Source organism: Notamacropus eugenii, chromosome 2 (assembly GCF_028372415.1).
Source record: "Notamacropus eugenii isolate mMacEug1 chromosome 2, mMacEug1.pri_v2, whole genome shotgun sequence".
NCBI lineage: Eukaryota > Metazoa > Chordata > Mammalia > Diprotodontia > Macropodidae > Notamacropus > Notamacropus eugenii.
This window is the reverse complement of record NC_092873.1, coordinates 412,607,046-412,632,171: the sequence shown is the minus strand read 5'-3', so window position 1 is coordinate 412,632,171 and position 25,126 is coordinate 412,607,046. Positions and strand designations below refer to the sequence as shown.

The window sequence follows — 25,126 nt, the reverse complement described above, 5'->3', positions numbered from 1 at the left end:
TAATCCAGGTGCACAAGCAGATATCTATACGATTAAGGAGAAAGGAACTGGAAGAAGTAACTGACACTTGAACCACACTGAACAAACGAGGGAATACACATACACACACACACACACACACACACACACACACACACACCCCACAAATTCTGCAGATGAGAAGGAATACCGTTCAATGGGTTGGTGGCCTCTACAGGAATCAACAATGCCTGAGGTCAGCCCCCACTTCTGAGGTACTCTTTACTTTGTCAAAGTCCCCAAGCCTCTCACTGCATACTATGCACCTTCCTAAGACTCAAGAGAATGGCTGCCTGCATTAGTAGAAAGGCCGTTCACTAAGAATCCCCTGAACCGATGAAACCACAGGCCCATACTGGCGATCCAGTCATTAAATTGCCCATGTGAAACCCTATTTTCAGCCAACTAAAAACAAAAACATTACCCATGAATTATTAGAGAGTCCCAAATGAAAAAAAAATCAAGTTATTTCACTTTGAATGAGACTAGCCAACGATTTTAACAATGGCCACTCTGTTGGATTAGATCCCCTTGCTGGACAGAATGTAATAATATCTCTTAGGGCTCCTGAAAGCGTCTCAAGAACACTGTCATACAACTGAGCAAAGTTCTGAAATGAACCACAAGCAATAGGGAAGGCAAAGGAACACGTGGTTGTAAAAGGAGCTGGGAAGGACCGTTCTGATTCCAGCTCTTACATTCAAACCAAGAAGATTTTAGCATGGGAGCTAAATAGAAGAAATTTCTCTGGCTCTCCAAGAATGACATTCAGATACAGTTTCACCCTGTGATTTTGACTTTTCCCTTGTGTCTCCTTAATCTTAAGACACTTCAAATTAGCAAAACAGCTTTTACACATTTTAATTTTAATTGCTTAGGAGTCCCTGTTTGAACATCCATAGACCTTCATTATGGTCTGACTTCAAAGTCAGCCTGGCCCCTATGTCACCGTTAATGGGGTCAGAAAGTAGATTTTCACTGCCTATCCTCGTATCTGAAATACTCTTCTTCCTCTTCTCTGCCTCTTGGTTTCCTTTCAAGTCTCTCACCTTCAGCAAGAAGACTTCTCAATCCCCCTTAATACTAGTGTACTCTTCTGAGATCACCCTCAAATTGCCCTATGTCTCTCTCACATGTACACTTATTTGTATGTTGTATTTCCCAATAGACTGCACTCTCCTCAAGGGCTAGGACTATTTTCCTTTCTTTGTATCCCCAGTGATTAGCACAGTGCCCAACACATAGCAAACATTTAATAAATGCTTGCTAACTACTGACTGGCAGTTAATGGGGTCAGAGAGAGATCAAAACTCTTGACTCTGATATATTTTGTGACTGGTTACCTTTCTGCCATCTTTATTTATTTTTGCATCATATTATAGAAAGCATTACAACAATAATCCTTAAGTTCCTGACACTTTAGTGAGCCAGACAGGAAACAACTAAATACTTTCATTTCAGGTTTTACTACTTATTACTAATGATAACTAAAAAGTTATCATTAACATTTATTAACCAAAAGTAAGCATAACTCCCTTTAAGATCATACAAGAGAAATATGCAAAGTAGCTGGACACAAACTACAAGACGAACCAAATATAAAACTGCTGTGCATTTCACTGTTCTTAGCAGAGTACTATCCATTCATAACAGATCTCTTAATAAACACTGGAGAATAAGTAATTCCCTATATCCTCTGAATTCACATCAGGTCTATACCAATTATTTCATAATGATTATGATGATAATAATGATAATGCCCTATGACCTCTTACATATTGTCTTGATAAACTACCTTGCACACAGGAGATGTACAATTAACAATGAATAACTGATTTTCTGAATCTAGACTACTTCATTTGAATAGCATCTCAGGAAGCTAAAGGCAATCCTTACCATCCATCACTATCTGCAGCATTAACATTCACACCAAATTGCACCAAGAATTTCACAATTTCTGTGTGACCTGCACAAACAGCATTATGAAGTGCTGTAATACCTTCATCATTAGGTAGACTGGGATCATCAACCTATAAAACAAAAAAGTATTAGAAATCATTCAAATTTTGTGCCATGTCATACAACACTTAATTGGCTTCTTGGATGCAAAAAAATAATATTTTCAAAGCTATTTTCTTAGAACATGATTGGAATCCAACAGAACTAAGAGAATCACTATACAAAAATTAACTGCACAAATAAGAAAACCACCAAATCAAGTAATGGCACAATGCAATAAAGTCAAAAATGAATGGGAAAGGGGACATATTTTCTATAGGAGCTACTTTTCACATCATTTTTGCTCCTCCTGCTCACTTTCCAACAAACAGATTTCTAGGTAGAACCTGTGTAATAGAAGAGAAAAAGCAAATAAAAATATTCTAGGCCATCACCCTTAGAGGGCAGGGACTATATCTAATTAGCTAACTTCATAAAGAAACCAAAAGACTGCATATGAGCATTTAATAAATGCTATTTCAGTAATGTTGATATTATTCCATGAGATACAAAAAAGAACTTTAGAGGACCCCACGGTAATGTCTAATTTCCATATTGTCAAAGTACTGACGTCAAGTCTGAAATTCTATATTAATCCTATTTGGGTGTTTCCTAAGAGTTCCAGACTAGCTTAAAACAATAAGACATTTTTTAATTAGTAATCTGAATTTAACAACAAAATTAAAAGTCACATCTAAAACAATTTGCCAACAGTAAACGTACTTCATAAATAATTCTCTGCACAAGATCAAATTCTCCTTCCAAAGATGAATCTAATAGTAAAGCAAGGGGATTGAATTTCACTCTCATTCCATGAGCAATTCTCTCTGAGCCAATTTTTCTCAAGTTTGTCCTTTTGCCCTGAAAGAAAAGAGAAAATATGCAGAGTCAAGCTTTATCCTGAGAAGCACAAAAATAAATTCCAAATGAATTAGACATAAAACTGGTACAAAAACTGCTAAAAATGCAATTTATAATAAGCCAGGTGTGTAATTTGATGTGGCAGGGGGCTGATTTTCAAGCATCAAAAATTAGTCACAGTTGAAACAGATAAGTGAATTGTCTACTTGACTTAGCAAGGCAAATTCTGTTTTTTAAGTTGGGCAGGAATACTGAAGAATTTTCTAGTAGGTAAATACTCAGGTTAGCTAGTGATAGTAGATGCAGATCAGTAAGTAGTGTCACATCCAGAAAGCTCCCTGCCAGCCACGTACTGACTTAGAAAACCATGAATGCACATTATCTATGCTGTACTGTATTTTTATTTATTTTATTAAACATTTCCCAATTACATGTAATCTGGCCGGGCTGCCCTGCAGAGTTTTGCAGGATCTTCTTTGATGCCTCTGCTGCAGAGTACCAGAGTTCTCCGTGTACTGCTCAGTGTAAAAGAGACTGACAATTATATGCAAAGATAAAAAGGATAAATTCTAACCATGATCAGGCTTATTAATTTCTAAATCACTATGTTTAAAAAAAAAGGAAAAATGTATGCATTGACTAAACTATATTTAATTTTAATATTTTTTAAAAGTTTTTTGTGCCAACAACAAAATCCTACAAATTGAGAGTGACAATAGATACTTTTTTTACTTACTGCTCCTTGAAAGCAGGAACTGTTTCATTTTTGTCTTTGCATCCCAGTACCTAGCACAATACCAGGCATGTAGCAGGCACTTAATTGTTTGTTGACTAGTTTATCCCTAATACATAGGATAATAAAATTTTCTGTCACCTATTACATCAACTAAAGTTACCAGTGCCTACACATATTTCTTTTATATTGCCTCAGGGAGAAAGTTACTGAACAAAAAATATTTAATGGTAGTATAATATACCTTTCACACAACAGGCAACGTTTCTCCTTAGGATGATAGGTATAAAAGGTATAAAGCTACAGGTGTATAATTTATGGGCCCCAAATAGGCAACCTGATAGCTGTATTACAACAATAAACATTTTCCTAGGAACTATGTAAGTCAGAAATGAAAAACCATGTAGCTTACAATCTGTCTACGGCTGAGTAGGAAAAATGTCAATGATTGTTTACCAAGAAAATGACACTATAATCTGTAAAAGAAAAAAATGCTACTTTTACACACTGGCATTTAGTTTTTGTTTTCTCCTAGGACTGCCAGGTTTTCCATGACTACTGGAACAGTTTCTGACTATTGTTGGCTTGGAGCACTAGCAATCGTATACTTGCTACATACTAACTAGAAAAGGTCTTGTTAATATCATTTTAGTGTGAATAAAAAATGGACTCACAGGAGTAAGTGTTCTCAAAATATTCTATTACATGAATATGAGTTTAGACTGGTTTCAGTCAATATAGCTCAAATTCCCTTTCTTGCTTCCCCATATTTGAGCAGTAGGTAGTATGAAAATCATCATAATGGTAGAATTTAAAATACATTAGTATCTCTAAATAGTAAATACATTTTACTAACTTTTAAACTACACATCTTTGCATAAAGATAACTATTGGCCTGTACTTATAATAATTGATGTCTTCTATCAACTACTTATGAGTAGAATAAGACCTGATTTTTTTTGTTAAGTTGTAAAAAATCAGTAGGCATCATACTAATCAGTATATATCATACTACTCACAGGAGGCAAAGAAAACTGCCCAGTGATTTCAGGAGGGCGCATGCTGAAAGAATCCTCTCCTAATCCTTCTGGTTCTCCAGATGGGTATGGTGGGGGTGGATACGGTGGGTACTCCTCCAAATATACTTCAAGTGGGATGGATACCTCTAAATTTGATTCTTCTACATGAGTTTGAGTAAGATTATTGGTATCTGGTATTCCTTCTGGCACACAATCAAGACCAGGAGAAGGCACTGATATTTCATTTTCTTCTGTAATGGCACTTTCTACTTCCTCTGTGGAAACTGGTTCAGGAGAGAGGGAAACCACTTCCTTCTCTGGTTCTGCACTTAGATATGGATTCTGGATTTCAGCTGGGCTTTCGGGGCTAGTAGCCACAATAGTTGGTTTGGATGAGTATGATGGGGTAGAGATAGTTTCCATGGCAGCTAGAGTGGTCCTCTGATACAAGAGTTTCTGAATATTGGGTCCATTTGGACCCTCTGGCTCTGTAATTGAGCTCCGTTTCTTCAGGGGCCTTGGAGCATTTGATAGTTTCTTCCGCAGCGCTTCCAAGTCAGCATCACTCTGATTTCGGTAAGGGTTCGATAAGAAGGGAAGCAATTTTGTTGGACTGAGAGGGCGAGGAATTCGTTCATTTTCATGATTCTCCTGGGCTGAAGATGTGGGTTCTGTTTCCACTTCCGGACTGCCAGGCTTCCCCTGACTACTGGCATAGATATTTTCTGACTGCTGTTGGTTTTGGGCACTAGCAACCACAGGCTTGCCATATACTAATTAGAAGAGAAAAGGTCTTGTTAGTGTTAACTAAACAATACAAAAAGTGACCAGCATCTGACAAGTTAGCTGGAAATAGTAATCATATATTACATACTGATTAAAGCCTGGTTAGTCTTATGATTTGACTAATAAATTCACTCAAGTTAAAAGTTATCTTGATTTTACAGCCTCTTCTTGAACAAATAGTTCTTAAAAGTACACCAATCAATGACTTAGGCAAGGCTCCCATCCAGTTCAAAAAAGCAGAAAACACAATTCTTTCATGTGCCCACATCAAATTAAAATAGTATATATTTCATCATTCAAATCTTTCAAAATCACTCAGCCAGAAACATTCTATTTTGGCTCACAAAATTTTCATGAGCCCCAAAAACATGTACCAAAGTGGCTTCCTTTTAAACTGCTCTTCCCCAAATAATTACATTATTACTCTCCACAATGTAACTCTTGAGAAAGAAGATTCCTATTAAAATAAGACACAAAAGTACAGAGAAGACAAATGTAATCTGCTTTTCCCTAAATAATTTCATTATTATTCTCAACACTGTGCAAATCTTGAGAAAGAAGATTCTCATTAAAATACAAAGTGAATAGAAAGAGGTAGAATATAATCTGCTTCTTTTAAATCCACTGAATGACTTCCCTTAAATTCACCCTAACTTGTGCTACTAGGCTCAGAAAGGCTGCTTCTTTCCATAATACAATCGGCCACATCATTGTTCGGATAAAACTTAGTGGGGGCATTGTCTCTTAATCAGACTGGGTACTGGTACCAACTTGTACTTAACAAGTTTTCAAAGTTCTTTTAGAGACACTAATTCATTTCAGCCTTTTGAGTGTTGATCTTGAAGTCCTTAAGCTGTATAACCAATGGCTTCTCTCCTTATTAGCAGCAGTATTTTAGGCACAAAAAGAGTATTATAAAATACACACATTGCGCCTAAGAAACAAGTAACCAAAGAGGGATGAGTGCACTCTGCCCTAAGGTCCCTCAAACTCTTGCATAAGATAAGCCTGTGAAACGTCAACCCAAATGAGGGCAGGAATCGCCAACTAAGCAAATCATTCATATAAATGTAACCTACAAATTGCAAGTCACTGAAGAAAATTAGACTATCAAGACATATCAGTGCACTCTCGGCCAACAGAAATGACTCTAGAATCTCACCACTTGAAAAGTGAGTGCCTCGTGTATGTGTCTTGGTCAAAGCGCTCTGCACGGCTGGTGGGAAGTTCTTTCCAGGAGCCTGCTGCTGGGTATACATGGAGTATATTGAGCTTGCTGCAACAGTCTGTGGTTTCCGGAAGGATGGGAGAGAGGTCTCCTTGGAAGGCTGTGGGGTAAAAGGTCGGACTGCTGCGGCAGGTGGACTGTCCTGCTTGAAATCTGGAGAAAGAGCTTGGTCCTGTCCAGCAACAGGTACAGTGGGGGGCGGGGTGACTCTCTGACGGAGCTGCTGTCGCTCTACTAATTTCTGTTTGTTTCCCCAGGATGTAACGCTTGGTGGCAACTTCTGCAGAGTTCCATCAGGCTTACCATCTGACCCCGGTGGGCTGCTTTGCCCAAACGAAGGCAAATTAATCTGCTTTGGTTTTGTTGGCACAGGTGGAGGAACTTTCACCACGTTTTTACTGGCAGCCTACAAAGCAAATGACAGCCAGGTAAAATGAAGAACTACTGAGCCAGCTTTGTGCTATATATAACAAGGGATTCCTAGACAACCTAATATTATAGGAGACAAGCATTCTCACTAAACAGTATGTTACAATTCAAATTCCTTATATTTATATGAAGTTTTACCAATTACTTCCATATATACAAAATAAAATAAATGACACAAAACACAGGAAAGAAAAGGTAGATGACCGAAAATATAGCTTTAGATGCTACTAATATAAAAGTTATTCTGCTACTGCTAAAACACACACATAACTTGATACTTTAATAGAAATGGAAAATGGAAAAAAGAGTACCATGAAATCATTTTTATTTCTGAAAATGAATTAAATATTATTTTTAAAATTCACATTTTATGATTTTTTTCTTACCACTTTCCCCTCACCTCTCCCTACAAAAACACAGGAGGCAATCTTAAATACCAAACTTAAAAACTTCATTTTCAAAGATGGTATCACCAATGGAGATTACGTGTGAAAATTAGACTCAAAATGAGTATAACGGACAGCAGCACAATTGCCAAAGCGCCCGAAAGTATGGACTCAGCTCATAAAGCACCTAGTGAAGACAAGGTTGGACTGCCTAAAATAAATGAGAGAATCAAATCTGGGCCCAGACCAGGGCCAAGCAAGCAACCCAGATGCTCTTGAACTTTCTTAGCCTCCCAGCCAGCTGACAAGGTCTGGAGCCTACTGTTGTCTACCTGACTACCACTCAAGGGCCAGTTTGCAGCTACGGTGCTGCCCAGAGTCTAAGTAAAATGAGAAATCTAGAAATCCCAGGATCAGTGATCACATCCTTTTCCTGATCTGACTATATAGGGTCCAATTAAATTTTGCAATTACCTGGCTCAAGCCATGTCACTGTAATTCTCAAAGAATCAGCAGGATCTCAGAAAACGTAAGTCAAAACAAGGCAAGGTCACAAGAGGCTTGCTAGAAGAATACAGAGCTTGGCCCTAACATAAAGTCCCAATCTGGGATGCAAGGCTGGAAGAATAAATAAGAACAAGATGTTCCTAGATAACCTAACACTATAGGAGAAAAAGAATTATCTGATGTCAGGGATGCCTGACATCAAAAACCTCAAAAGAGAATAATTTCAAAACACCTACAAACAAAACCTCAAATAAAAACACACAGTTTGGGCACGAGTTCAACTAGAATTCCTAGAAGAAAGGAAGTAAGAGTTTTAAGAAAGAGTTAAAAATTATGTTATTAAGAAAATGAGAGCAAAAGAGGGAAAAGAAACAAATTACAGCTATGGAGGAAAGACTTGGAAAGAGAATTACAGCTTGGTACAAAAGACACAATACCTTACTCAAGTAGCAGACATCATGACAATTAGAATGGACCAAAAAGAAGTTAGTTATTCCACTGGAAAAGAAGAAATATTAAAACAGAAACGGAAAAAAAATTGGAAAAGAAAAGTGAGAGATCTCCTGTCAAAATTAGTTTACTTGGAAAACAGATCAAGTCAAAGAGAGGTATTTTAAGAATCACTGGACTACCTGAAAGTCATGAAAAAAAAAGAGCCTGAATATCATACTCCAACAAATGAAATAAAAGCAACCAGATGTAATGAACCAGAGAGTAAACTGAAAATATACCTAGGTCCCAATTAGTAAAAATAATGAATTTCCTGAAGTTGGAATATTGGTGCTCAGTATACTCTTATGCCATTCCTTCTGCTCTCCCTGTGTAAAGACAGGACACAGCAGAGATGAAGAAAGGATAAGAAAACAACATGAAGGGAAATACAAAATTACCAAACATAACTGTGAATGGAAATGGGATGAACTCACCCATAAAATGGAAGAGGATAGCAGAAAGGATTAGAAATCATAATTCAGTATGTTATTTATAAGAAACAGCTGAAACATAAAGATTCATTCAGAGTTAAAACAAGGAGCTGGAGCAAAATCTACTTTGCATCAGCTGACATAAAAAAGGTAGGGATAACAATCATGCTGTCAAAGCAACAGTAAAAACAGACAAATTAAGATAAATAGGGGAAAAACTACATTTTACTGAGATATACCATACACAAATAATTAATCTTAATATGTAACATATATGCAACAAATGGCATAGCGTCTAACTATATGAAGGAAATCTAAGCAAGTTATGGGGAGAATTAAAGAGAAAAATTATAATAGTGGAGAGAATTCAATGTACCCCCTTTTCAGAGACAGACAAATCTAACCAAAATATAAACTAGAAAAAAGTTAAGGATCTCAATATTATTTAAGAAAAATAAGATATAATAGATTCCTAGTGACTTTTCAAAAGGAAAAGAAGGAAATGTACCTTTACAAAAACTGACCATGCATAAATTGATCAAGCATAAAAAATGCACAAATGAAACAAAGCAAAAATAGCAAACACATTCTTTACTGATCACAACATAATAAAAAAAAAATCTATTTCATACAAGGCCAATTAAGAAAGGATTAAAAGTTAAATGGAGACTAAAGAACTGGTGGGTCAAAAACAAATAATTGAAATGATACATAAATAAAGGTCACAATAAGAAAAAAATACCAAGATTTTTGAGACATAGCCAAAGCAATCATAAAGGGAAAATGTATATTCTAAACTTTTATATCAATAAAAGAAAATCAACAAACTGGGAATGTAAAATAAAACAAAAACGAAACAACAAATTAAGAAACCTCAATTAACCACTAAAATAGAAATCTTGAAAATCAAGATTAAGAAGATTGAAAGTTTATAAGTCCATGAATTAATTTAAGAATAAAACAAGGTGACCAAATTTTTAGAAAATTAAATTAAATTAGTAAACTATCTAATTTGAATTTTTTTAAAAGAAACCAAATTACCAGTATAAAAAATTTAAAAAGATAATTCACAATAAATTAAGAAATAAAGGCTATTACTAGAAAATGTTCAATGTAAAAAACCAACAATGAAAATGATGAATATTTACACCAAAAAAACCCTCAAATTCAAAAAAAAACAAGAATTTTTTAAATGCTATCTTAAAAAAATGGAACAAGCCAAAAATGAAAGTCCCCTCCAAAAAAAAAAACAAAACAAAAAAAACAAATGAAAATAACCACCCAGGATCAGACATATTTAGAAGAAAATGTTTTAAAATATTCAAAAAACAATTACAAGTACTATTTGAAAAAATAAGAGATCCCAATAAATTCCTTCTATAATGCAAATATAGACAATACCTAAAGGGAGAATCAAAACAGAGAAAGCAAGCTATAGAAACATCCCTACTGAATGAAAAGAGGTTATAGCAATATATCACAAAGACTACATATACACTGTGGCCAGGATGAAATTATACCAGAAAAACAATAGTAGTTTAATATTAGGAAAATCATAAACACAATCACATTGATAAGACGAACACAAAAAGCCATATGATTATATTAATAGATGCAGGAAAAGCCATCTAAAATAAAATCCACAATTATACGGTGATAAACTAGAGAGAAGTTCTTCCATTAAGATCAAGAACAAAGCAAAAACATCCATTGTCATCATTACTATTTGATACAGTGCTAGAAATGCTAGCTACAGCAGTAAGACAAGAAAAACAAATTGAGGGGGGAAAGCACAGGTAAAAAAAGAAACACAACTGTCACATTTTACAGGTGATATTATGGTACCCTCAGAAAACCACAGAAAGTCAACTAAAAATAATTTTTAAAATTTATACCTTCAACAATATAGCAAAATACAAAATAAATCCACACAAATCAGCAGCATTTCTAATGATCTTCCCAGCAGGAGATAGAAAGAGAAATTCCATTTAAAATAACTACAGAAGAGTATATAATGCTAGTAGTCTACTTATCAAAATATGCCCAAAAACTATGTGACTACAATTACAAAATATTATTTAAAGAAATAAAGACAAGTCAATAAGTAAATGTTATATGTTCATGGGTAACCTGAGCCAATATAATAAAAATAAAAATATTATCTACATAAACTTATTCAGTGCCATATCAATCAAACCACTAACTGACTACTTTCTAGAGCTAGGAAAATAACAAAATTGATCTGGAGCATCAAAAGGTCAAAAATCTCAAGGGAAATAATGAAATACTGTGGAAAGGAAAAGGATTCAGAAGTATCAAATTTCAAACATACTACACAACAAATCAGTAATCATCAAAACTATGTGGGATTAGTTGAAAAAACTAAGAGGCTGATCAGTGGAGCAGAACAGGTACACAATATATAGAAGTTAACATACATAGTCTCATGGTGTTTGACAAACCCTCAGGTCTAAGCTACTGGGGGCAGGAGGGAGTGGTGTTAAGGAATCAATCTTTAACAAAAACTACCAGAAAAACAAGGCATAAATCAGGAAGGAAAACTTTAAGCACTCTGAGCATCAGTTTCCTCAGAAGATGGGAATGGCAATAATATCTGTTGGACCCTACTCAAAGAAACGTTGCAAAGTTCAAGAGAAAGAATGTAAAGTGCTATGTAAACTTTAAAATACTATAAAATGGTTACTGATGTTATTTTCTACTGTTTACAAAAGCAAAGAATCAATCACCTAGGAAATGTCAGAAAAAGAAAGTTTTAGACCAATAACCAAGTTGTCCTAAAAATAGAAGAGAGTTCCAGGAAGAGAGATGACTGTCATATACTCAAATCATTTTCCTGTATTCCACTTGCTCAGGAGAAAATAACAACTAACGTTTTGTTACAAGGCCCAATATCCACAAGGCTGCCAACAATGGTCAAAGTCTTTGTTCCCAGAATCTTCTCTAAACAATACAGAATAAGTTTCTCAACTGAGAAGTGTCTTCTTTATTCTTTGTTTCCTCATCTTCCACTTCCAAATCACTTGTAATGGGTACCTAGTACAGTGTTACACACACTTGTTTTAAACAAACATTTAAAGATGTGTATTCACTGCCAGAAAGTTGCAATACAAATTCACAATTTAGCATTGCTATCATCACTCAGCAGCACGTGAGTTAAGTACCTGAGCGTCCCGTAAGATGTCTTCACTGCTCTGGTTTTTCCTTAGCATACCAAAAGGTGGTGGGGCAGCAGCTTGATCTACTGTGTCAAACATTGAAAAGGGACGTACTTTCTTCTCTTTCTCCCTTAGTGGTATCTCCCCATCATCAACTAAATTAGAAAAAAAAGAATGCTACTTAACATTATATGAAGTATTTTCACCCACACACAATACAATCATTTCTGTAACATCTTGGTGAAAGAACTTTTTTTCCTAAATGATTTTAGGTTAAAGTAATACAAGGATACGATGATCATGCTACAGAAGCAATATCCAACTTTTTCTACCACTGAATGAGAGGGGCTTGAAAAAAAATTACTGATTACACTGTCACTATTTTAAATACGCTTAAGAGACTATTTAAAACACAGACACAGACACACACACACAAATATAAAAGATGGATGCAAAAGAACTGGAACTTACCTTGCTCAGAAGTGTTCACTGAATTTTTAGGTAAAGAGGCTGAACCCTGGAGAGGAAAGAGATCTGTGTTTGAATGACTCCAATCCTGGCCAGCTTGATGGACTTTAGAGCCTAGAATTATAGAAAAGGTGCTATTAATAACACTACATTTTGAATGCTTTCTAAAGGATTATTTTATAAGCAAGAATTTTACTTTATAAAAACATAAAGGCTTCTTAGCTTTCAATTTCATAATTAAAACACAAACAACAAAAGTAATCTATCTACCCATTAAATGTGCATATAAATTACATGTTATTCATATTATAATGTACAAAAATTAATTATACTAGATCCAACAGTTCTGGGTCAAAGTTAAATTATTTTTATATGTAAGCTAGCATTTTAGAATTTTGTTTCAGAAAAAATTCTTGATATATGTAACTTTCATTTCATAATGAAATATTAATAACTTACAGAAAGAAAATGTCTCCTACTTCAAAAACATTAGGCCAAAATTTAAATAATCTAATTAATGTTTCATTATAAAATGTCTTTTTTCATCTGTGTCCCCCTAAAATGGCCTGAAGGGATCTCCTTCTCGGTTTTGTGCAGGCTAGAAAAATGGTACCATGTTGAAAGCACATAAAATGAAAAAGAACTCAGAGAATGAATCCATGTTACTTTAACAAATTCTTCACACACAAGCTGATACAGAGGTTGTATTCCATTTTATTCAAAAGCAGTAAATTTCCCTTTTCCTTCCAGTTGACAAACTATAGATCTGTCAACCTACAACAAAATTTCTTCACAGCTAGTGAAGACTTCAGGACAATGAACAATCTTTAGCTTCATTAACTTTAAGTGCAGAGATAAAAAAAACTTTTATCGATCTTTAATACTGCTACTATTCTTTCCAATGTCTTGGGCAAAAAGAGCTTAAATTAAAGGAAAGTCTCTTCTTCCAACGTTCTCTCATCATCAAAGCCCTGATTTACACACATTCCTTTCCATCCAAAGATGCACAACGAGAATACTCCTGAAAACTCCCTGATGTCCTTCCCACCAACAAAGATAAATCAGGAACTTCTCACTTCACTTTCTTTCTATATGATTGTGATCCCTAGTGTAAGGATTCTCAAACACTGAAAATACCAATGAAAGAAAGCCAATTTGACTACAATACACAGAATAAGGCTGTATCAACATTTAGCATTTTTATCCACCAACAGAAGTCACAACTCCCTCCCCTGTAAACACTATGAGCATATATCATGAGATATTTTTTTAAATGAACAAAATTAGTTTAAGTCAAAAATCCAAGTTATTCAGGAAATAAGAAATTATTCTCACTACCTTTTGCTTGTGAGACAGCCGCAGCTCTCATATTAGGCAGCGTTTGTGTTTTGAGCAGACTGTCCGATGCTTGCGTGGTTAAAGAGCCATCTGGAAAGGGTGCTTTCACCAGAAGTTCTGGCCGTGAGGGAATCCGTGGCATGGTGGAGGACTGGATATAGGGACCTACTGCCGCTACCCTACTTGGAGCTGATATCACTTGTGGAGGAAGGTTCCCATCAGATGAAATCTGAAAAACAGTAACATTTTCTTCAGTGATACATAGCATATCACATAACTTTCTAAGTCAGAAAAGGTCGTTAAAGTTGCAGGGTTCTTGACTACAAATTAATTCCAGTTTCCAACTATATGATGATTATGCAATAAAAATAAGGATCCAGAACAGAATGAAAGCGCCTTTGTAACTGACTCAACCAGAACATTAACAAACATCAGAATTACAAGCAGCACTATACAATTAGCAGCGCCAGACAGCAAAAGAAATTGGGTTTTTTTTAAGCATCCAGCACTAGCCACCCTCCTTCCAGCCAAGCTTAGCTAAGCTTTTCAATAGACTATGTGTGAAGAGGTGAGCTCTGTAGGCTCGTTGTCTTTTCCACTCCTCCCCCAGACTGGGTCTCAAGCCCCTGTCCTTACTGGTCCATTTTCCTTTTGCTGCAGTGCTGCCTTCTTCTTCCAAAGACGGTCCCGAAGCTCATTCACACGCTTGTCCATGACTGCTACCTCTGAATTGCGCTTGTTCAAACACTCTCTCTGTTGCTGCAGCTTGGCATTTTGCTCCTGATTCAATTTGTTTCTTAACTGAATAAAGTGAAGGGAAGAGAGAAAAGGGTAAAAGATGGGAAGACAAACTCTTCAGGATGGCAAAATACTCCCCAAAACATGACTAACCTGTCTTGAATAAACAAGTCCTGTTATTTCCCAACCTCAAGCTAACTGACACCTGTTTCCCTTCTAGCTGCGGTCATGAGGAATACGGCAAATTTCCCACGTGGGATGCTGTTTTGTTTCTGAAAGGAGTGTTTGTGTTTTTTTTGAGTTTGGCTTTTTTTGGGGGGAGAAACCACCAAATAACCAGTATTTCCTGCCAGGAGTCTATAAATCTCTATGCTCCTACCACTGCGGTTTTACATATAAATAGTAGTTCTACTTGTTTTTAATTAAAAAGTTACCTGCAGTTCCTTGTATAGTCGATCAAGCTCAGCTACTGCAGACTGGTTGTCATGGTATCCATCAATTCTACCATTCTTCAGCATCTCCAGTTGTCTGGTGAGTTCTTCAACTTTTGCCACAGCCAGAACTAGCTCTCTTTGTTTCTGCTGGAACAAACTATTCATCTGTTCAATTTCCTCCACTAGAAGGAGAACGAGAACACAGTAGCGATGATTGAAACAAAACACAAGAACGGAATCCTTCCCAAGCAGTAGTGCCTATGCAAGTTTGCTAATAAAAAGCAGAACAGTTTTTCAGAAATGTCTCAGAATCAACACTCCCAACGCATACAAAGAAGACAAGTGAAACATGAAAATCTGCCATCATTATCTGCAAATATCTTTTTCAGAATGGATATAGGTATATCCTAAAAAAAGCTGTCCTGATCTATGACACCATCATAATAGCTAATTCATAATTTATGGATTATTCATAATAATGATACCAAATAACCAAATGATACCACAAAGCTGTAAAATCCCCAGCAATGTTGTTTAATCACTCATCTATATGAGTTTCCATGAATTATTTTTCTTCTTATAATACAGTTTTTGTGCAACAACAACTGTCCATATTAGAAAGAAAAGTTATTCAGTAAAAGCTTAGTTCAAGTTCTACAGAAATAAATTTATAAAAATATTTTAAAAGTAGATAACAAATCTAATTAATAATAATTGATAAATCAAACTATTATACTGCTGAAAAAAGGCACATCTATTAGTACAATCCTGAGACTTTTTGGTTCAAATATCTTTTCCAAAAATAGCTTTGCCAAAACATCCAAAATCAGTTCTAAAAAAATAATTACTGTAAAAAGAATTCAGAAAAGCAACCTGTAGAAGAATAACTTGTCTCTTCTAACACCAATCTTCTGAATACAAAAATATGTTATTATTATTTGCCAATAGTTTATATAAATGTTTAGAGAAAGGATAAAAAGGCTGGATCTTTGCAAGCTTATCACACTCCAAAAATAATACTACAAGCACTTGCATTGGGCTTTATTTTTTCCCGTACCTTACCTGATACTTATTTTGTCCACTCCTATGATTTCATCGATGTGAGGACTGAGTGTTGGAAACTCAAATGAAATTTAGAATGTTTCCTGGGTTAGAGAGCTTAGGTGATGTGCCCATGGTCACAAAGCTGGTATGATAATAGAGACAAGGCTTCCTGCAGATGTGAAGATCTCCAAGGCTCTTTCTTTATCTTATATATAGGTGCTTTACTAGCATTTATTGTCAAGAATTATCTCACTTTGAACTGGACTTATATGGATACTCTCACAGAATACTCACCTAGTTTTCCATTACTGAGTCTTTTCTGCTCTACATGACCCTTGAGGGCTCTCACTTTCTTCAACTTGGCTTCCTGATTCTCAGCAATTTCCTTTAGTCTCTTCAGTTTTTCCTGTTCTGCAGCTTGTTGCTGTTGGCGCTGATCTTGCTGCTTTAAAAACTTCAGGCGTTGTTCCTCAAGAAAGAACAATGAATGCATGTTACTTTAGACAGAAATATCATACACTTAATGAACAGAACAAGTATTTAGGTAGTGGATTCAAAAAACACTGATTTTACTTCTTTTCTGGCAAAATCAGCCCAAGAAAGAAATATGTCTAAAGGTAGGATTTTATAAAACTACAGTAAAGTAGGTTCTATTGTAACTCTTCTAGAAAACTGTTATGTATAAGAATAGAGAAAGTTACTCCTCTATTGAAACATTAGGACTAAATGAAAATCACTCAAAGATTACTGGTTTATTTATGATTTAGTAATTTAGCTAAACATTTTCCCAGAAAATAAAATCCAAAGGCTTATTATATAATACACAAATTATTTTAAGGTCAAGTAATGACTTTCAGCCTAGAAGTTTGTTCCACAACTAAAAGCAACCCTGTATGTCAAAATGCCTTACCTTGGTAGCCAGCATTTGCTGCTGGGCCTCAATCTGCTGCTGTTGGCGTGATGCCATCTCTTGCAGCTCAGCAAGAGTCATATCTATCCTGGGACTATTAACCTGCAAATGAAAAATCAAAACCCAACTAATTACTGAAAGAGCATCTAGTTTCCCTTCTCAGGGGTTCTCTTTATCTTGCCTACAGTTTTAAAAGGTTTCATGTGAAAACTTACTATGACAAAATGACAACCATTTGTTTATAATAGAAAAGATGTGTTCATGGAAACTCGCAAGTTCACCTACAGGATTTACACTTACAATTTTGAATTATAAGCTAAAAATTAACTCTGTAAATCAATTAACATAAAACTAACTTTAGAACTAACATATCTGTAGCTTGTCTCACAACCATTCTTTCTACTGTATCAACTACAACATAAGATGGCAAAGACACCAAACCTAGCAATGGTCACTTATCTTTAATTAGGAATATAATGCCAACAAGTCATTTTAGTCTCTAGTATCCAAGGAATATTAGACTTAAGCAATATTAATAATAGTAATAATAAACTTTACATAGCACTTAAAGGTTTTCCAAAGCATCTTAAATGCATGACTTTTATCTGAACCTTACAACAATGTATTATTACCTTATTTTACAGTGGAGGAAACTGAATTTTAGGGAAGTAAAGTCACTTACTCATGATGCCCCATCTATTGAGTGTCAAAGGTGAAAGTCAAACTCAGGTCTAACTGAATGTAAGGCCAGTGTTTTTCCACTATACCATTTTGCCTCCTAGAGACACAAAGGTTGTTAAACTGGGGTCCATAAACTTGTGTATTTGCTTTTATTTTGATAATTATTTCAGTATAAATGATTTCCCTTGCAATTAAATGTATTTTATTTTATGCATTAAAAACATTATTCTGAGAGGGGTAAGTAAGTTTCACCATACTGCTAAAAGAGTCCATGACATGAAAAAGTGAAGAACCCCTGACTTACGCTATAAACTATGAAAGCTAAAGCTAAGGCCTCCACTTACTTATTCCTTCCTAAGACCATTACAGATAGATAAACAAAAAAGGAGTTAAGGAACAACTCAGATGCACCACAGGAGTTCAGTGCACCTCTATTAGGTGAGAAATAGTATGGTACAGAAGAGCAGAAAAAGGTAGAAGGCCTACAGTTCTAATCCTATCACTTATGTAATCCTGTCAAGTAATCCCTCTAAGACTGACATTTATAAAGTTTATATCATTTTATCACAATATCATTCAAAAACAATACTTACACCATTCTCAATTCTTCGATCACTAGGAACTTTAACCCCATTCCTTTTTGAGACAGGATCTTGAATCCTTGGTCCACTCACTAAACACAAAATTCAAAACTATACATTAAAATTAGATGATAGAAATGTTGTGAACCCATGTGTTTCTGCCACCCCCACTTTCAACTGAATATATATTATAAAATGACATTTTTCAAATAGCACTGGAATAAGTCATCACAGTTTGGTCCTGTGGCAAACTATGTGAAACCATGTATGATAGTGCTCAGTTAATGGGAAAAAAAAGGAGAGAAAAAGAATATTAACCAACTTGGAAAACTATAGAAACATCTCTAAGGAAGAAACAAATGGAAACACTTTATCGAGACACACACACACACACACACACACACACTCTTTTGACTAATGACTCAAACTTTCACCTTAAAATTTCTGGGGTTGACATTCTGTTTACTGAGTTATTCATCAGGAGCTTTGTCAAAAAACGAAAATCAGTAAAATTCAAATCATCTTATCTTACACTCAGTAGCTCTTCTAAGGTACAAGGTGGAAGAGCTCAATAAAAATACATACAAAGTTCTTAGTTTTGCATAGTTCAAATATGTCTTATATGATATAATAGTTACCCTTTTCTTAGATAAGATTTATTCAGTGTATCTATTCTATGCAACATATTTCTGGAAAAGATCTAGTATATTATAGAGCTAATCAAATGAGTAGAAAATATAATTACTTTCTCAACTGTGTTGACTAATGTGGACCAGTACAGTCAGGTAGATTCAGAACTGTTTGAAAGACAGGATGCAAAAAGTAGTTACTAATGGACCAATGCCAACATAATAGGAATCTCTAGTGGAATGTCTCAGAGAGATTTGTCCTTGGTTCTATGCACTTTATAAAACATTTTTTTAATCAATTATTTAGATGTATGAATAGATAGCATGCTTATCAGATTTGGAAATGAAACAAAGTTTGGAGAGAATACATTAGATAAGAAGGCAAGACTCGAAAAATAGCTCAACAAAGCAAGATCACTGGACACAATCTATTAAAGTAAGTTTACTTGGGCTCAAAAAATACCAAGTTCCTAAGTTTAAGATAGGGAAGAGGTTTCTAAGTTCATTTAAAAAAAAAAAGATCTGGGGGTTTTTAGGGGACTGCAAATTCAATGCATGAACAATGAGATCTGGTAACTAAAAAGCTAATGCTTCTTAAGCTTCCCTGACAAGTACAGTGCCCAGAAAGAGGAAGGTGAAGGTCCCACTGTACTCTGTCTGGGTTAGCTTACATCTACAGTAGTTTGTTTGGTTCTAGATACATAATTCAAATACATAATTCAAAGAATCACAAGCTCATACATTTACAGCTGGAAGGAACTTCAAAGGCCCTCCCCTACTTTATTTTAAAATGTAGGAACTGAAGTATAGATGGGTTAACTGACTTGCTCAGGGTCACTGAGCTACTAAGTATCTGCAGTCCGATCTTAACCCAGATCCTCCTGACTCCATCGTTTTATCCATGACACCACATTCCCTCTGAGTCATCTTTTAAGAAGTATTAAAAAGCTGAAGAGAGTCTAAAGGGGAATAACCAGGCCTTGAGGTGACAACTTTTGAGTATTTGCTGAAGGAAAATAAAATGCTGATCCCAAGGAAAAGATACATAAAGAGAAAATAAAACAGCTGTCCTCAGGAATGGTAGAGTGTATCAGATACTAGAGCTAAGACCAATGGGTGGAATGTGATACAAGAGGAAAGGCTCCCCAAAATCAGAATTTCTGGCTCTGCCACCCGGCACCCTGGTCAAGGCAATTAATGTCTATGGTTCTTAGTAAATGCAGGATTGTACCCAACAACCTCTAATGTCCCTTCCTGCTAACAATGCGACAAAGTTGCCAAGAAGCAACAAATTATGGTGAAAGCTTCCAAAAAATTAGAACTATTTGAAAATGGAATGTGCTGTCTCAGAAGGTATTATTCATCATTAGAAGTCTTTAAGTTGAGTAAATCCTTATGGAAAGCCACAGTTCAAGTCCTGCCTCTGAAATAGGTGGTGTATGAATCTGGGTAACTCTCTTCATCCCTTAGCATTCTAGGCCATTCTCCAAGGCTCTACATTGAAGAAGGGATGCTTACTTGCACTGGTAGAGGGAGTTTCCACACCATGGACTTCCTATACCAATGGAGTCACAAGCCCAGTCACTATCTATCCAGTTGTAAAAAAAGATTCCTGATACATTAATCTAGATGACCTTTGAGGTCTCTTGTAACTCTGGGATTCTGAGATCTTTTATATGCTCATTTACATAAGAGTATTAAGTAGAAAAGACTTTTTTTGAAGCCCTGGGTCCCAATTTATATACATGCTTGATCACATTAAGTGAAGGACCTAGTTAAGTTGGAACAACTTCAACAGTGCTGAGTCTCGAAAACTGCTTAGAAAAGGAAAACTCTTTTTATTCAAATTTATGAATGCTTTGTGATCTTGATGTTTTCTACTGTGAAAAAGTTTGTTTCCAGATTTCATTTCTCACGTTTAATTTCTCAACACAGACACACTGAAACTACATAAGGTACTTTTGAAAGGTTAATGAATAATTTACATAAAGTCTAGTCAAAGAAAATATTCCCTGGGAGATTACATTGCAAAATTCAACTCATTCATCAGAAGACCCATGAAGTAATTTAAAAAGAGAAAGTAAATACAGCTCAGTAATACATTAAGGTTTCCTGGTACAGATATCAGGTGAAAATGCATGCACCATTTAAAAACTACATTAATAAAAAGAAGCTAATTTAAAAAAATATATTTGTCAATTAAAACTATAGTTACCATGTCACATTTTTGACTGTAAATGTAACAGACTTCTAACAACTGCCCCCATGTACCACTTGCCTATATATACTAATTATATTTTTAGCAACAGTGAAATTTAAGTTTTCTTTCCAAACAAATATTGAAGCAGACAAACTGCCTTTTTTAACTCAGTAGAGGCATAAATCGTAATTTTACAACTTCTCTATTAAAATATAAAACCCAATTTAGTCTTGAATTAACTCTACCTTTAAATGTCCATAATGAAATCTTCCAATATTTCAGGATATGCAAGAATATGATCCAAGTAAGCCTACTCCAAAGTCTTCTCTTAGACACTCACCTTAACATTAACTCCAGAAGACCAAAAATCATACTGCAGCTAGTTCTTAATTCCTCCCCCACTTACCAGATGTAGATTTTTTTTCAGACTACGATTTATAAGAAATCACTTACCCATATCCCTGCTAGGGGGATGTTCATGGCGAAGAAAGAAACGAACTTCACTTTTCTGGACTCCAAGCCGCTGGAGAACATCAAACATTCTCTCATTATCAGCAACGGGACGCTCTTAAAGGAAAAGAGGGGGAAAAAGGTGTTATGTGCACACTTTTTTTTTTTTTTACTTTCTCTATTTTTCTTGAGGTTTTTTTTTTTGGTCTATGCTTTCACAATATGACTATCATGGATATGCCTCTTGTGACTACACATGTCATACATATACATGTATATAACTCACATCGAACCACCTGCCCTCTCAACTGGAGTGGGGAGAAAAGGAGGGAAAGCACCCTGAACTCAAAGTTTTCAAAACAAATGTTGAAAGCTGCTTTTTACATGTAACTGGGGAAAAATAAAATAATAAAAAAATGCACTATGTCAATTGAAGCAAATTGGTCCTTCATTTCTTAAATCTTGTCCTTCCTACAGTTAATAAATGTTCATTACATTTATAAAGCACCTGCTATATATGCACAAATTTCTTAAAAGGCAATTTGCAATTCACACTTCACATACACAAAGTTCCATAATAGGAAATCAGTAACATCTTGAGATAAGAAAATAAACACAGAATTTCAGAATTAAAAGGTCTAACTCTATTTCATCCCCAACTCCTCACTCTCGTCACCACCATATATTCAATCAGTTGCCCAATCTTGTCATTTCTATCTCAACATCTCACATCTGTTTCTTTCTTTCCATTTACATAGCCAACATCTTAGATCAGACCATCACCTCTTGCCTGGACTACAGCAAGCAACAGCCCTGTAATTAATCTTCCTGCCTCAAGTCTTTACCCACCCTTGTCCACCCTCTACAAAAACCACTGCCAAAGTGATTTTTCTAAAGTGCAGATCTGATCAATGTCACTTCTTTATACCAATTCCCATGATTCTCTTCACCCCTAAGATCAAATATAAACTCTTCTGTTAGACATTCAAAATTCTTCATAATCTAGACTCAATTATTTTTCTCCTTCTTAATCTCTAGCCTCCAGAAGGAGAGGTGGGATGCCCTCCATCTTTCAGCATGCATCTCTTGCCTGTTTTCCAGCTTCCCATGAGATTGTGAAAGAGAGGAACACACTTTACCATTGTACCTCCCATTCACCTCCTGCCCATTCTCTATCCTCCTGTGGGAAGAGAAGTGCCATGCCATTCTATCTTACTGGTTTTCAGTTGCTGAGATGTGGAGAGAAAAGCCCATTCCATCACATTTCCAGCTTATAATAGTCTCTTTCCTGTCAGAAGGAGAGTATCACCACTCCTTCTGCACCAAGTACTTATCCCCTTGTCTCAACTGCCCAAGGTTCTGAACGGAATCTACCCTTAGGTCATAATATCACTGACTTTGAAAATCTCTCTAAATTTCTCACTTAATGATTAACAAACTCACAACAGGTTATACAGTGATTCTGAAACCCTGTGGGTCATCAACCAAACCCCAGTCCCCATTAGACATTCCACTGCACTTTTTTAACTACTATAATTTTTTAAAACTTAATTTCATTTTATCTTCAGGTCTGAATTCTCTCCCACCCACCCACCTCCATTGAGAAAGCAAGAAAAACAAAATCTATTACAAATATGTACAAATATGCAAAACAAATTCTCACATTAGTCATATCCAAAAAATAAAAGCCTCAATCTGCACTCTATCACTTCTCTATCTAGAAGTGCATAGCAAGTTTCATCATGAGTCTTCTGGAATTAGGTTTAGTCATTGTGTTAATCAGAGTTCCCAAGTCTTTCAAAGTTGTCTTTAAAATACTGTTGTTATCATATCACTTTTTTCCCTAGTTCTGCTCACAAGTCTTTCCAGGTTTCTCTGAAACCATCTCCTTTATCATTTCTTAGAGCACAATAACATTCTATCATCCTCATACACCATTACCTGTTAAGCTGTTCTCTAACAAGTGGGCATCCTCTTAAGTTTCCAATTCTTTACTATCACAAAAATAACTTCCATAATTTTTTTTTGATGCATAATGAATCCTTTTCCTCTGTAACCTCACTGGGGTGTAGAGTTAGTAGTGGTATCGCAGGGTCAAAGGCTGTGAGCAGTTTAATAGCTTTTGAGGCATTTCCAAATCACTTTCTAGTATGACTGGACAAGTTCACCAAGAGCGCGTTTAGGGTAACTGTTTTCTCATTGATCTTCCATCATTTATCACTTTCTTTTTTTTTTGTCAACTTGATCAATCTAAAAGGTGTGAGCTGGTACCTCAAGAATTGTTTTAATTTGTATTTATCTATTAGTGATTTAGAATATTTTTTTCATATGGCTATTAATAGCTTGAATTTCTTCCTCTGAAAATCATCTATTCATATGTTTTGACCATTTATCAGTTGAGGAATGGCTCTTTCTATAAATGTGAATCAGTCCTGTTGTATCTTAGAAAGAAGACCATTATCAAAGAAACTTGATGCAAAGACGTTTTCCCAATTCCCTGCTTCTCTTTCAATTTTAGATGCATTGGTTTTGTTCATGCAAAACCTTTTTAATTTTATGTGTCCACTTTACTTCCAATGAATCTCTTTATCTCTTGTTTGTCACTGAACTCTTCTACCCATAGATCTGACAGGTAATTTCTTCCATGCTCCTCTAAATTGTTTACAAGGTTTGTAATGTCTAAATCATGTACACATTTGGAGCTTACCTTCATATGTGATGTTAGTCCATACCTAGTTTTTTCCAGTTTTTCTAACAATTTCTGAAAAGGTATGAATTCTTACCCCAGTAGCTGGGATCTCTGGGTTTATCAAATTCTAGACTGTTGTGTTTGTTTGCTTCTAATCTGTTCCACTGATCAACCTCTCTTATTTCCTAACCAGTACCAAATTGTTTTAATAATAATAGCTAGTATTTATATAGCACCTACTATGGGTCAAGCACTTTGCTAAGCATTTTACAAACATTACTTTGTCTGAACCTCACAACAACCCTGGGAGGCAGAGGCTATTATTATTCTCATTTTATAGATGATGAAAGTAAGGGTAAAAAAGGTTAAGTGACTTGTCCGGCGTCACACAGCTAATAATTGTCTGAAGCCACATTTGACCTCTGGTCTTCCTGATTCCAGGAATACTAATGCTCTATCCACTGTGCCACCTACTTGCTTTAAGGGATTTGAAGTATGGTTTGAGATCTGGTACTGCGAGACCTCCTTCCTTCCCACTTTTTCATTAATTCCTTTTTTGACCTTTTGTTCCTCCAGATGAATTTCATTGTTATTTTTTTCTAGCTCTATAAAGTAATGCTTTGGTAGCTTCATTGTTATGGCACTGAATAAGTAAATTAATTTAGATAGTATTACCATTTTTAACATACAGGCACAGCCTAACCATGAACAATTAATACTTCTCCAATTATTTGAATCTGTCTTGATTTGGGTAAAGAAGGATTTGTAATTGCGTGTATATAGTTCCTATGTTGTCTTAGCAGGCAGACTCCCAAGTATTTTATACTATCTGTAGTTTTTTAAATGGAATTTTTTCTTCTATCTTTTCCTGCTGACTTTTGATGGCAATAATACAATAGC

At 35.4% G+C, this 25,126-nt stretch overlaps 1 protein-coding gene across 2 annotated transcripts in view; it reads right to left on the bottom strand.

The window, feature by feature from the left end:
• The window catches only part of TP53BP2 (tumor protein p53 binding protein 2), an 85,646-nt gene that overhangs the window by 14,456 nt on the left and 46,064 nt on the right, over positions 1–25,126 (bottom strand). For both annotated transcript variants that reach the window (XM_072647736.1, XM_072647735.1), the window contains exons 3-15: positions 21,541–21,654; positions 18,271–18,350; positions 16,997–17,098; positions 16,381–16,555; positions 15,043–15,224; positions 14,507–14,671; positions 13,871–14,099; positions 12,536–12,646; positions 12,071–12,219; positions 6,578–7,049; positions 4,630–5,402; positions 2,740–2,877; positions 1,915–2,048 (exon numbers count right to left, since the gene is read on the bottom strand). In XM_072647736.1, coding sequence (XP_072503837.1) covers positions 1,915–2,048; positions 2,740–2,877; positions 4,630–5,402; positions 6,578–7,049; positions 12,071–12,219; positions 12,536–12,646; positions 13,871–14,099; positions 14,507–14,671; positions 15,043–15,224; positions 16,381–16,555; positions 16,997–17,098; positions 18,271–18,350; positions 21,541–21,654 — 2,824 coding nt within the window. The remainder of the gene's footprint in view (positions 1–1,914; positions 2,049–2,739; positions 2,878–4,629; positions 5,403–6,577; positions 7,050–12,070; positions 12,220–12,535; positions 12,647–13,870; positions 14,100–14,506; positions 14,672–15,042; positions 15,225–16,380; positions 16,556–16,996; positions 17,099–18,270; positions 18,351–21,540; positions 21,655–25,126) is intronic.